The sequence below is a fragment of the Pristis pectinata genome, chromosome 29, assembly GCF_009764475.1.
Source record: "Pristis pectinata isolate sPriPec2 chromosome 29, sPriPec2.1.pri, whole genome shotgun sequence".
NCBI lineage: Eukaryota > Metazoa > Chordata > Chondrichthyes > Rhinopristiformes > Pristidae > Pristis > Pristis pectinata.
Genome location: NC_067433.1, coordinates 20050261 through 20064587, shown reverse-complemented (window position 1 = coordinate 20064587; position 14327 = coordinate 20050261). Strand labels below are relative to the sequence as shown.

The following is a 14327-nucleotide window of genomic DNA, read 5'->3' as shown; positions in this document are numbered from 1 at the left end:
ACCTCCAATGATCTGGCCTCCACTGCTGTACCTGGCAAGGAATTCCACAAATTCACCACCCTCTGGCTAAAGAAATTTCTCCTCATCTCTGTTTTTAAACCTGTACCCTCTAATTCTAAGATTGTGCCGTCTGGTCCTGGAATCACCCACCAAGGGAAACAGCCTAGCCACATCTACTCTGTCCAGTCCTTTCAACATTTTAAATGTCTCTGTGAGGTCCCCTCTCATTCTTCTGTACTCCAGTAAGTACAGTCCAAGAGCCGACAAACGCTCATCATACGTAAGCCCTTTCATTCCGGGAATCATCCTCGTAAATCTCCTCTAAACCCTCTCCAACATCAGCACATCCTTCCTAAGATATGGGGCCAAAACTGTGCACAGTATTCCAAATGAGGCCTCACTAGTGCCCCGTAGAGCCTCATCAACACTTTCTTACTTTTATACACTATACCTCTCAAAATGAATGCCAACATAGCATTCGCTTTCTTTACCACCGATCCGACCTGGTGGTTAACCCTTAAGGTATCCTGCACGAGTACCCCCAAGTCCCTTTGTACTTCTGTACTTTGAATTTTCTGTCCTTCTAAATAATAATCTGACTGTTTATTTCTGTTTCCAATGTGTACAACTGCACATTTCGCAACATTGAATCTCATCTGCCATTTCCTTGCCCATTCTCCTAAACTATCTAGGTCTCTCTGCAACCTTCCTGTCTCCTCAATACTCCCTACTCCTCCACCTATCTTGGTGTCATCCGCCAACTTAGCCACAAAACCATTTACTCCATCATCCAAATTGTTAATGTGGACTTGTGGGTTGCAGAACTCCAATAGACAAAGTGAGACATTGGCATAGAAGGTGGAGAGGTTCAGAACCAGGAGTCACAGGGTCGGGCATTTCAAATGGAGCAGAGGAGAAATTTCTTCAAGCAAAGAGTGAACCCTTCAAGCAATAACTGAACCACTGAAAGTTATTGAGGTCAGATCACTGCATATCTTCAGGAAGGAGTTAGATATAGAATGGTTAAAGGGGTATAGGAAGAAAGCAGGAAGAGGATTTTGAATTTGAATGATCAACCGTGGTCACATCGAATGGCAGAGCAGGCTCAAAGGTCCAAGTGGCCTACTCCTGCTCCTAATTTCTTCATCTCTATATAAGTTTTGCATTAACATTTTTAAAAAGTTTACGGGATGTGGGAGTCATTGACAGGCCAGCACTTACTGCCCTTCTGAAGGTGGTGGTAAGCAATCTTGAACTGCTCCAGTCCTTCGGATAAGTTATGTCCATTGTGTTATTGGGTAAGCAGCTCCAGGATATGAGCCCATCAGCTGTGAAGGAACAGCAAAACCCAACAATGGTTTCCTTCCCCACCCCTGCAATCTTCATGTCAGAGTTTCCTAAGTATATGTCCTTGGCCTCCTTCCTCACCTCCATGCGGAACCTTGTGAAGGATGGGCCTGGCCTCATTGCTATGCAATGTTTTATTCAGTTGGATCTTGCTGTACTATCTGTCCTCCTTATAAAAGTTTCTGCAAAAAAAATAGTTTGACCACAAGTCCATCAGGCATAGTCAGCAAGGAACGTCCTGCAAGATCATCAGCTCGGTGAAGGATGCACTCTGGTCTGCTCGAAACATGGTGGTCTTGCAGTGTAAGGACATGTCCATAAGTGAATGTGCTGACTGGCACATTCCAGGGTGCAGGAGTACATGCAGAGGATGCTTGCTGAAGCTTGGGGCAGCCACCGGAAAGGCTCTGTGGGGAAGGACCACAGTCAAAGATCCTGCCGCCACTGGACACCCAGAGACTGGGTCGTAGGTGTATTGCTTAATGAGGAAACATACGTGACATTGATGCATTGTAAATTGAACATATTGATTTGATGGCACAGTAAATATAAAGAAAGACGTCTGTACTGGCTGAATTATATTTACTGTATTTATTTTTATGAATTAAGTATATTTTTGAAATAAAGAAAATACCCTTTAGGATCTTATCTGTTTCAATCATCAGCTATCTTCCACACTGCACTGATGCAAGCCTTGCCGACCTAACCTTTCCTCATAAAATACCAGATGCATTTCTTTTCCTTCATCAAAAATGTTAGTTGACCATTCTAAACATTGAATCCATCCTGCTTGTTTTTCTACATCTTCCTGTAGTCTTTCAGAATTTATCACATTTCTTAATATGGTGCTTTCAGTAGATTTCAAATGGTTCACTTGGATCAGTTTTATGAGCAGGAAATAAAAATAGTTCCAGAATCATCCTCCATGGATATTCTTTGTTGAACAATGATATTCTTGGATAAAATGGTACCATAACATGCACTTGAAACCTTCAAGTAAAGAGGGAAAGTTCGAAAGGTAAATTGAATGACCCTGCACTCCTACATTTACCTTTCCTAACGTGGTGTTTATTGACCCTTAAGCTTGATCTATATTTGTGTTCCCCATAGGGATATTGGCACAGGAATCACATGATCCAGTTCTTCTTCCGCATGGGAAGACTTACATTGGTGCGCCTTATGTGAAGTATCTGGAATCAGCCGGCTGCAGAGTGGTGCCAATCAGGTACGCTTCACAGTTTGTGGGTCAGTTAAACTGAACAAGTGGGATTGAATTGGATGAATACACTCAGATTAGATACATGTCCCATTATGAGAGCAATCTTAGTTTTCTTAGACCAGCCACTTTTTAAATGTGTGAACATGGTAGAACAAAATGACATATAGCTATTGTTAACCATATATCTTAGTTCAAGCCATAGGTTGCCTGAATGCCATGAAGCTAATTAGGAGGAAAGTTGATCAGAGTTCTTTATACTACAACAATGACTACCTTCAGGAAGTATTTACTTCATGGGTTGTGAGTGTTTTAGAAAGTCCTGAGATCATGAAATGCACACTATAAGTGCAACTACTTAACCTTTTCCTTTCCAAATAACCACTAGAGCAAAGACTGAAGGCTGTCTAATATGTGGAATTTCATGTCAGCAAGAGCATGTGCTTTAAGGGCCAGGAGAGGAAATTGTTGAGGGTAAGAGGAAAACAATCCAGCTGAGTAACTAATGAAATGTTTGCAGGTTTTTAATACAGGAAATCAAATACATGAGATGCTTTTGCAATGAATGGAAAATATGTAAATAACATTGGACTTGAAATGCTTGTTTTGAACACAGGCTGAATTTGACACATGAAGAATATGAAAGGATATTCTATTCAATCAATGGGTAAGTAAATCAATAAGTTATCCTTATAACCAGTGAACTGTCAGATTTAAACTAGATGTAAACAGCAGATTCTCCTGCTATAAGATTTGGGTCATACCTGTGCCTTTGTGATTTTGGAATACAATTAGATTTTAACTATTTCTTTGGTGTTTCTGTATAATAACCCTGCTAATCATTTGTGGTTTATTAACAATCTTTTGATTTATGAGCTTATATTGAATCATAGGGTCATACAGCACACTGACCATAAAATACCTACCAATACTAAACCCATTTGGACCTTAGCTTCTGTTCCTCGAAGATTCAGTGAGCGGTGGAGATAGAAGTCCCACAACATATAATAAGTATTTAGTGCATACCAGATTCCAACTACCCTCTGGGTGAATAAGTTCTTCCTCACATCCCTTATGAACTTCTTGTCCCTTATCCTAAACCTATGCCCTCTAGTTTTAGATAACTCTGCCATGGGGAAAAGTTTCCTGCCATCTACTCTAACAACGATCCTCTTAATTTTATTTTCCTCCTGACCCTTCTCCACTTCAAGGAAACAAATCCTGCCTACCTACTCTGTCCTCATAGATACTCTACCCCAGGCAACATCCTGGTGAATCTCCTCTGCACCATCTCCAGTGCAATCATATCCCTCCTGTTTGTTTTCAAGTACACCAGCACTCTTCCTTCTCTTGCCCCAACACTCCCAATATCCCCATTTCCCCATTCCTCCAATCCTCACAAATGCCTGGTGGGGAAAAAAATCACTGAAAATTTGAACTCTGTTCTACATTCAGTTATGTGCCCTGAATATCAGTTTAATGTGTGTACAGCAAAGCCCCCATACATTAGAGGCAATGACCATATCATGTTATAGTGATCTTGGTTAAGGGACAGAACACCTGGAGAAATGCCCTGCTGCTCTCCAGAATCGCACTGTAGGATATCTGATGTCCATCTAACACAAGGGATTGGGCATTGATTTAATATCTCTTGGTACTGCACTGAACTGTTCACAAGACTAACTGCTGATTCGCAGATGTGGAACTTGAACCCGCAGCCTTCTGATTGAAGAGATGGAGGGCTCCCAACTGAGCCCTCACTGACATCTGAATAAATAATTGTGTCAGTATTTGTAATCAATGCTATGAACCATACGAGGAATGAAGAGATTAAACTATTATGGGGATGAAGGAACAAAGAAAATGTACATAATGCTGCATAAAACATTCCATCAGCCATGCATGTCCCTTTCCTCTTCCCAGTGTTCTCTTCCCTGGTGGAGCAGTTAACATGAAGACATCCAGTTTTGTTAAAGTTGCAAAAATATTCTATGATCTTGCAGTAAAGGTAGGTTTAGTGTCGTGTACTTGTTCTGAATTTAATTTGCCTCCAAATAAGACAGGATTTGCTTACCATTCCAACACTTCTGCAAGGTAAATTGTATCTTGCTTATCACCTTTGGCCTCAAGTACTTAAAGTGAATGTGAGCTCTGTCATGGGGATCTCACAAATGTGGTCAGAGGCATTGGCATGGTTTGATGCAGAAATGTCTTTGTTACATTAAAATTTTAACAGATACGGATTATTACTTGCAACCCATGTTTAGTATGTTTATTCTTCTGTTGTTTCATGCCATTTCGGTGTTATTTCTGCAGGCCTTTGATAGTGGTGATTATTTTCCTATATGGGGAACTTGTTTGGGACTACAGGTCCTGGTCACGCTGACTGCTGGAAAGGACTTACTGATAAACACCGACACTGAGAACATTTCTCTCCCACTTAATCTGACCAATGGTAAGATCACTTTGTGACAAAGTATTATGACTTGGAATTTGCCACGTAAAAAGAATTCAGTGGGACTCTGTTGCATTAAACAGGTTGATATTGGTACTGAAAACCAGGTGCAGCATCCCTTTATGTCCAGTTAGCAAGAGAGGGGGGCGCACCAAGCATGCTTAACCAAAACATGTTGATATGAAAATTTTAAAAAAAGAATATAATGCAAAAACAAGTGGCAGGTCAGAACCTGGGGATAAAATACTGCAAAGAGTGATTACTGATAAGGAAGGGAAAAAAGCACCAAATAAAACTGGTCAAAATGTAAAACATACAGTAAGAGTGTCCATAGATATTCTAAAAAAGTGTTAACAAAGTGTGTCAGTTCTATGGGAAAAAGTCTAAGGAGTTGGCAGATGAATTAAACAGGTATTCTGCATCAGTCTCATTGGAGAGGGTATAAGTACACCAGGAACTGTAAGGCAGGGACCATCTCAAGAAAATTACAGTCACCTGGGAAATGTTACATAGGAAATGGTGGAGCTGCAGACTAACAAGTTCCGAGATCCTAAAGGATGTCATCCTAGTGTCTTAATTGATGCATTGGTTTTAATTTTCCAAAATTGCCCAGATTTGGTGAAGATTCCAGAAATATTGCAAATGGAACTCAATTTAATTCAGAATGGGAGGGAGACAGAAAGCAGGAAGCTTCAGGCCATTTAGTTTAACATCTGTCAGAGGGATGATGTTAGATTCTGTCATTATTGACCTTATAGCAGGGTTCTTAGAAAATAAACCAAGGTAATCAGGCAAAGTAGACGTGGTATAGTGAAAGGGAAGTCGAGGGTAACCACTGAATGCTTAGATATCAGAAGGCAATGATAAAGTGCTACATCAGATTATTGTGGAAGATAAAACTCATGGTGTTGGAGGTAACGTTGGATTTAATTGGCTGGTTAACAGGAAACAAAGAGTAGGCATTAATTGGTCTTTTCCTGGTTGGAAAGGTGATGTGCCTCAGCAACGATGCTTTGCCCTCAGCTTTTTGCAATTGATATAAATTACTTGTAGGTCAGCTTGCTAAGTTTGCTGATGAAACAATCAAGGGTGAGCAAGTAGGTTGTGAAGAGGACAAAAGAGGCTATGAAGGACAGAAGAGGCTAAGTAAGTTCAGTGGATGTACAAAGATCCGTCGAATGGAGTGTAATGTGAGAAAATATAAAATTGTCCATTAGCAGAAAAAAATTTTAGAAACATATTATCTAAGTGGTTGCAGAGCTGTGAGATGCAGAGGGATTTGGGTGTCCTGGTGCATGGTTTGCAGGTATAACAGGTAATTAATAAAACTAACGGAATGGTATTGCTTATCGCTAGGGAATTTGAATATAAGAGCAGCAAGCTTATACTTCAGTTTTATAGGGCATTGGTGAAACCACATCTGGAATCTGTTTATGGAATTGATTGCCTTCTTTAAGGAAGGTTGTTATATATTGGAAGCAGTTCAGAAAAGTTTTATTGGATTAATAGCTGGGACACATGGGTTATCTTGTAAGCCCAAGACAAACTGCTGGAGGAACTCAGCGGGTCAGGCAGCATTTGTAGAAGGAAATGGACAGTCAACATTTCAGGCTGAGACACTTCATCAGGACTGAAAGAGTAGAGGGGAGACAGTATAGAAAGGTGAAGGGAAGGGTTGGGGCAAGAGCTGGATCTAGGTGAGGGGTGTGATTGGCAGATTGAGGAGGGGAGGGTGGAAATAGCGACAGAGGCTGGGAGGCGATAGATAGAGGCAACAAAGGGCCACAGATGATGGAATCTGACAGGTAGGGGGAGCAGATGGGAACTGTGGGGGGAGGGGACCCACTTGTAAGATTGGACAGTGTTACATTAATGGCCAAGCGATCCATTTTGTTTAAATGGAAGGATCCAACACCTCCCACCACTTTTCAGTGGTTTTCTCAAACTATGTCATGTTTAAACTTAGAAAAAATTAGGAGTGGCACTGTTGATTCTTTGCTTAAGTTTGGGGAAGTTTGGAGTCCATTCATTCAATATTTTCATATGATACAGATCCTTTTTCAATAGTCTTTGAACTTAGAGGAGCGGAGTTGATGACATAGTAATGCTCTTCGTTCATCGAGAAGTATCGGTCCAGTTTTTTTTCTTCTGAAATTTATTTCCAGTTTGTTTCGTTTTATTACATAATTTTTTTTCAATTTGTTTTTTTTATGTATAATAAATCTTTTTCTTTCTTGTTTTGATTTTTTTTGTAATATATTCGTTTACTAAGAAACCCTGGGGCTTAGAATATGTCTTCTTTTATTCTTTATGACTATATATGTCATGATTGTCCTCCCGAACTCTTTGTATTACGTGTATAATTACCGATGTTATATATATAATATTCTGTATTAATTTGAAAGTTAATAAAAAGATTGAAAAAGAAAGATTGGACAGGCTAGGTTTGTATCTGCTATAGTTTAAAGAAATGAAAGGGGACTTGATTGAAACAGATAAGGTTCTAAATGGTGGTGTGGACAGGATGTTTTCTCTTGTGGGAGAGTCTACACCTGGAGGGTCACGATTTAAAAATAAACCATCATGTGTTTAATATGGAGATGAGGTGAATCTTTGTTTCTCACAGGGTTGTGAGTCTTTGGAACTCTCTTCCTCAAAGGGCAGTGGAAATGGAATCTTTGAATGTTTTTAATATAGAAGTTGATAGATTCTTGATATCTGAAGGGTGAAAGGTTAATGTGAGCAGGCGGAAATGCAGAGTTGAGGTTAAGATCAGATCAGCAATGTTATTATTAAATGGTGGTGTAGACTTGCTCCTAATTTGCATGCTTGTACAGATATTCATATGCACAATGAGAAAGAATCTCTATGGTAACACGCTTGCTGCAGATCAGGAGGAAGTTTTCTGACCGTATTATATCTAGGCTGACTTGTTCATGCAGTGCATTGGAAGTGCTCCATTGCCAGATGCACTCTTTCAGATGTGTGGTGATACAAAACCTTACACTTATTTGAAGAGGAACACATTCATTCATCAACCTCACATCAGCTTCATTTCTTTCTTCCCAGCTGCCGCATCTAGTAAAATGTTCCAGAACTTTCCTCCAGATGTTTACGGTGCTTTGCCCATTGAGCCTCTGGCTGCAAACTTCCATCACTTTTCCCTTCCCGTACAGGTAAAGTTTTGCTTAATGTCTGGTATGTTTTTGCAGCTAGTGCGGTCAGCAGAGGCTGTGCAGTGCACAAGATCTCCTGTGAAAAACTAGTTCAGGAACCAAGACATCAATTGTATTTAAGTATTGGTGCAGCTCTTCACATTACATCCAGTACTGTTTTAGACCTGTTGAACAACAGCACTGTCGTTGACTCCAGCAGAATTAAATGTTTTAAGAAGAGAGGTGAAGAACAAGTTGGTGCAAAGAGGAAGATATTGTAATGTCTTCCATCAGTCAGTTAATTAAATGAAGAAAGTTATTTTTCCACATAACAGTTATCGGTGAGCAAAATCAATCAACTTATCTGAACATATCAGTCCAGAATGATCCTCAAGCTCCTCCTGTGTAGCAAACATATATTTGCTTTATGTGAACCATAATTTCTTTGCTTTTTCGCAGACTTTTCTGGAAAATGAGAAACTGGATAAATTCTATTCGATCCTGACGACTAACACTGGCAGAAAGGGTGTGCAGTTTGTGTCAACTATGGAGGGTAAGGTGAATAAAGTGATATTGCTATTGTAGGATTAAAATAAAGGAGCAAGAGGATAAATGGCTGTACTGTGGCATGTCCTGTACGACGTCCTCATTTGTTTAACGTCCATGTGCATGTGAATTGGTCGTCCTTGAAACATAAGGTCCATAAGAATAGTTCAATTAAAATCATCATGTATTTTTCATCATCCCTCTGTGTACCATATCAACCTCATTGTAGAAGTAACAGGTTGAGGAGGGTTGTTCATAGAACTTAAAGAACATAGAATAGTACAACGCAGGAATAGTCCCTCAGCCCACCGTGCCTGTGCCAACTATGATGCCAATCTAACTAATCCCGACTGCCTGCACACGGCCCTCTGTTCCCTGCCTGTTCATGTGTCCGTCTAAGTGTCTCTTAAACATTGCTATTGTATCTACTTCTACCACCTCCTCTGGCAGCATATTCCAGGCACCCACCACTCTCTGTGTAAAACAAAAAGCTTTCCCCTTCTCACTATAAACCTATGCCCTGTAATATTTGACATTTCTACTTTGCGAGAAAGACTCTGGCTATCTACCCTATCTATGCCTCATAATTTTATGTACATCCATCAGGTCGCCCCTCAGCCTCCAATGCTAGAGAAAACAATCCAAATTTGACCAACCTCTGCTTATAGCTAATGCGCCTCTAATCCGGGCAACATCCTAGTGAATCTCTTCTGCATCTTCTCCAAAGCCTCCACATCCTTCCTGTAGTGGGGCAACCAGAAATGCACACAGTACTCCAAATGTGACCTAACTAGAGTTTTATATAGCTGCAACATGACTTCCCGACTTTTATACTCAATGCCCTGGCTGATGAAGGTAAGCATGCCATACCCCTTCTTTACCACCCTATCCACTTGTGTTGCCACCTTCAGGGAACTATGGACTTGCACCCCGAGACCCCTCTGTACACAAGTGTTCCTAAGCGTCCTGCCATTTACTGTATATTTTCCTCTTGCACTTGACCTTCCAAAATACAACACTTCACACTTGTCCGGATTAAACTCCATCTGCCATTACTCTGCACAAATTTCCAACTGATCCTAGTGTTTCCTTTTGACAACCTTCCTCTCTATCCACAACACCACCACTTTTCATGTCATCCGCAAACTTACTAGTCAGCTCATCTATGTCTTTGATAAGATCATTTATATGTCACACACCTCTAGTCAAAAAACACCCCTCTCCACTATCTTCTATGACCAAGCCACTTTTATATCCAACTCGCCATGGATCCTATATGACTTAATCTTCTGGACCAGCCTATAATGAAGAACCTTGTCAAATGCTTTCCTAAAGACCATGTGGACAACATTCACTGCCCTACCCTCTTCAATCATTTTTGTTATTTCCTCAACAAGACAAGACCTCCCCTGCACAAAGGCATGCTGAATTTCCCTGATAAGTCTGTACTTTTCCAAATGTAAGTAAATTCCGTCCCTAAGAATCTTCTCCAATAATTTCCCTACCTCTGATGTAAGGCTCACCAGCCTATAATTTTGTAGTTTATCCCTGTTGCCTTCTTAAACAAAAGAATATCATCGGCTACTCTCCAGTACCCTGGGACCTCACCGGTAGCTAAAGAGGATACAAAGATCTCTGTCAAGGCCCCAGAAATCTCTTCCCTTACCTCCCTCAGTATCCTGGGATAGATCCCATCAGGCCCTGGGGACTTATCCACCTGAATGTTTTTCAAGAGACCCAACATCTCCTCCTCCTTAACTCTAACCCCAAGAATATCAATATATGCTTCCATGATCTCACCATCACCCATGTCCTTCTTGGTGAACACTGATACAAAGTACTCATTTAGGACCTCGCCCACCTCCTCTGACTCCAGGCATAAATCCCCTCCTTTGTCTTGGACCTACCCATTCCCTAGCTACCCTCCTGCTTTCAATATACATATAAAATGCCTTGGAATTCTCCTTAATCCTACTTGCCAAGGACACTTCATTGCCCCCTTTACCCTTTCTAATTCATTATTTAAGTTGTTTCCTGTTTCCTTTATATTCCTCAGAGTCTTGACCTAAACCTTACATATGCTTCCGTTTTCTTTTTGACTAAACTCTTCCTTAACCTTGCTATCCGTATCTTTCATCCTCACAGGACCATGCTGTCCTGAACTCTAACCAGCCGGCCTTTAAAAGATTCCCACATGTCAGATGTGGATTTACCCCCATACAACTGCTCTCAATCTACTCTCTCTAGCACCTGCCCAATACTGTTGCAATTAGTCTTACCCCAATCTGGCACTTTCTCCCAAAGACCAGTTTTATCCTTATCCATATCTGTCTTAAAACTTACAGATTATGATCACTGTTCCCAAAATGCTCCCCCACTGAAACTGGCTAGGCTCATTTTCCAGTTCAAGATCTAGTACGGCCTTTTCTCTAATTGAACTATCTGCGTATTGTTTTAAGAAACGCTTCTGAAGGCACCCAGCAAATTCTTCCCCATCTAAGCTCTTGGCACAAAGGAGTCCTAGTTAATATTGAAGAAGTTGAAATCTCCCACTATAACTACCCCATTGTTTATATTTTTCGATGATCTGCCAGCATATCTGTTCCTCTGGCTCCTGCTGTCTGTTGGAAGGCCTTTGTTTATAATCCCAATGTAGTGATTGCACCTTTCTTATTGCTGGGTTCTACACAATATGGCCTTGCTGGATGAAACCTCCTCTCTAAGTGCAGCTGTGACATTCTGCCTGATCAATAATGTAACTCCCCCACCTCTTGCATCCCTCTTTATCACGACTAAAACATTTAAATCCTGGAACACTGAGTGAGATTAGCCTGTACTCAGTGGAGTTTGAAAAGATGAGAGCTGATGTTAAAACATATTAGATATTGAGAGGAGCCTATCTAAAATAGATCCTGAGAGGCTCTCAGACTGGAAAATTGAGAATTAGGAGACGTGTACCTGATGCTTTATCTTCCTGGTCCTTATCCAGTAACCTGGCCATCTGCCCATCCACTTCCTCCATTTATCTGCCTGATCATCTCCCCAATCCGTTCTCCAAGGCTTCTAGTCCTCTCTCCAGCCTCTTGGTAAATGCCTTTACCCTCACAAATCCATCATGGACGAGGTTCTTACACACAGCCAGCTCTCCTGCACCAGAGATGTCTTCCCTACCCCCAGGGGTGTGCATATCATAATTTGGAAACCTCTGAGATAGGGAATTGAGTGGAACCTGCTAATGTCAGAAGTATTTGAAGCAAACAGTCTGAATGCAAGTAATGTAAAGGCTAAATAGACATATGTGGGAGAAGAAGTCGAGTGTTTTACTGACATAGTTGGATAAGAATAAATGGGAGTATGCAAAAATGCAGGTGGATTGTTTGGGCTGAATGGCCTGTCTCTGTGCCATGAAATTTAACGTAAATCTGCAACTTAGTGTTACAGAACTATTCCTAAATCACATGGTTGTATTATATACCCATCTGTCAGTTAGAGGCTGGTGGTCTTAAGCAGTTCTCGAGATCAACAGTAATTCTTAGAAAATTGGCAACTGCAAGGTTATTTTCAATCCATAATATATGAATTAGAGCAAACTTGAAATTAAATCTTAATGAATGCTGGAGCAAGTTGAGGCACTGTTGGGCCTATTCCTGCTTTTATTTCATATATTAGAAAGGTAGGTCAGCACAGAGGCACAACTAGTGGAACTCCTACCTCACAGTTCCAGCGACCCGGGCTCAATGCTGACCTCGGGTTCTTTCTTTGTCTGTGTGAGTTACCTCTGGGTGCTCTGATTTCCTCCCGCATCCAAAAGACATCAAGGTTGATGGGTTAATTAGCCGCTATAAATTGCCTCTAGTGAGTAGATGGAGAAAGTTGAAGGGAACATGCGGAGAATAAAATAGGGTTAGTGTAGGATTAGTGTAAAAATGGGTGCTTGATGGTCTGCATGGATTTGGTGGGCTAAGGGGCTTGTTTCCATGCTGAATCTCTCTATAACTCTATGAAAATATTCCATGAGACTTTCTTCTTTTATTGTTATATTATCAGCATAAATGCAAGCTGCAAACAGAACAGAATTATACAATGATCTGCTTTAAAGACATGATGAACAGACGATTATACCTGGCTATTTGTGCATATATTCCTAACGAAGACCTTTCATTTGTCAATCACTCCAGGCATCCATTATCCTTTCTACGGGGTTCAGTGGCACCCAGAAGTAAGTCGGTTTCAGTGGCAGCTGGATATGGCTTTCCCACATTCTCCACATGCCGTTCAAGTTTCCTTTCTCCTGGCTGATTTTTTTGTAAATGAAGGTACTTTGCTTACAGTCAAGATCATGAAAAACATTGAGTCATGATATTTAAAAATAGAATTTTCCCTTTTGTACACTGACAAATAACTTAGAGGTGAATGTCAAATGAATTAGCATTGATACTCACATAAATGTTTAAGACGGAATGAATCTAATCTCCTACCTCAACGACATGTGCAGTACATCCAGCATTGCCTTCTCTATACTTCAGTTCCAGTAACCAAACTGATAGAATGGCAGCTAAGATGTTGGATTCTGTCAGTGCTTCCTATAGGTCAATTGGTGTAGGAAGTGAGTGTCGCACACCTACCAGGAAAGTCCCAGACTTAATGTTTTCTCTGTACTGATTTAGCTTAGGGATATTGCCTTAGTCAAAGGAGGGACAATTATGCAGCGTTTTGTTCCCAAACACTATCCAGTAACCTTGTTAAATGTGTTGGTGTAGATTTTGAAGAAAGCAGCACCTGCCCTCACCATGATTGCTGTACAGCTAAATGTCCTGCTGGCAAGTACTTTCAGACATGAAAATTTGATTGGGGTATTGGACTGGAGTGATCTGTTACCAGAGTGCACTCCTCAGGTTTCAACATAATTTCCTGTGTTACTTCCTCTATTCGTGTTGCCTTCTCTGGTTTAAAAATAAGTCAGAGTTCATTGAGGAGGTGATGCTTTTTGAGGATAAATCACTGGGTGATGTGGTGGCTGATTCTACCAACTGAGTGTGTTGTTATTGGTGTTGGTCTCTGTAGTGAGAATGATATTCATAATGCCAGCCATGTGCTCAAGGCACCACTTCTCCCATTGTTCAATGTGAACCTGTTCTTTATTTTGCTATCTTGCCCTCTTGCTTTGTTTGCTACTAATTACTTAATTTCTTTCACAGCCCGGAAGAGCTTGCATTATTTCCCAAGCCCAGAAGAAGAGAAAGCAGCTCTGATCTATAACTACAACCCACAATATATACCTGCATCCAGCTATATCCAGGTCTACTTTTTCTAAAGAATTACAAATTAGGTTTTAGTTATTGAAATAATTTTGAAAGATATCCACAAAATTACCTCCAGCAGAAAACACATTATTTTCAACTCACCGCCATACTAATCTAAAGTGATGGAATGAATATGGTCATCACTTTCAGATTCAGACCCTGAACTTAATTGCACTATTAATATGACTTGCAAGCTTTAAAGCTTACCATTCCTAACACACTACTCTGCAATTTCCCCACTATTTTGTTATATCTGCATCATTTCTATGGTGATATAATTACTTTAATAAATATATATTCCGCAA

At 40.5% G+C, this 14327-nt stretch overlaps 1 protein-coding gene across 1 annotated transcript in view; it reads left to right on the top strand.

Moving 5' to 3' along the window:
- LOC127584360 (gamma-glutamyl hydrolase) overlaps window positions 1-14327 on the top strand; it is a 15089-nt gene extending 762 nt beyond the window's left edge. The window contains exons 2-9 of the mRNA XM_052041084.1: window positions 2458-2572; window positions 3180-3230; window positions 4487-4571; window positions 4880-5018; window positions 8088-8194; window positions 8633-8726; window positions 12898-13035; window positions 13918-14327. Coding sequence (XP_051897044.1) covers window positions 2458-2572; window positions 3180-3230; window positions 4487-4571; window positions 4880-5018; window positions 8088-8194; window positions 8633-8726; window positions 12898-13035; window positions 13918-14033 — 845 coding nt within the window. The 3' untranslated portion in view covers window positions 14034-14327. The remainder of the gene's footprint in view (window positions 1-2457; window positions 2573-3179; window positions 3231-4486; window positions 4572-4879; window positions 5019-8087; window positions 8195-8632; window positions 8727-12897; window positions 13036-13917) is intronic.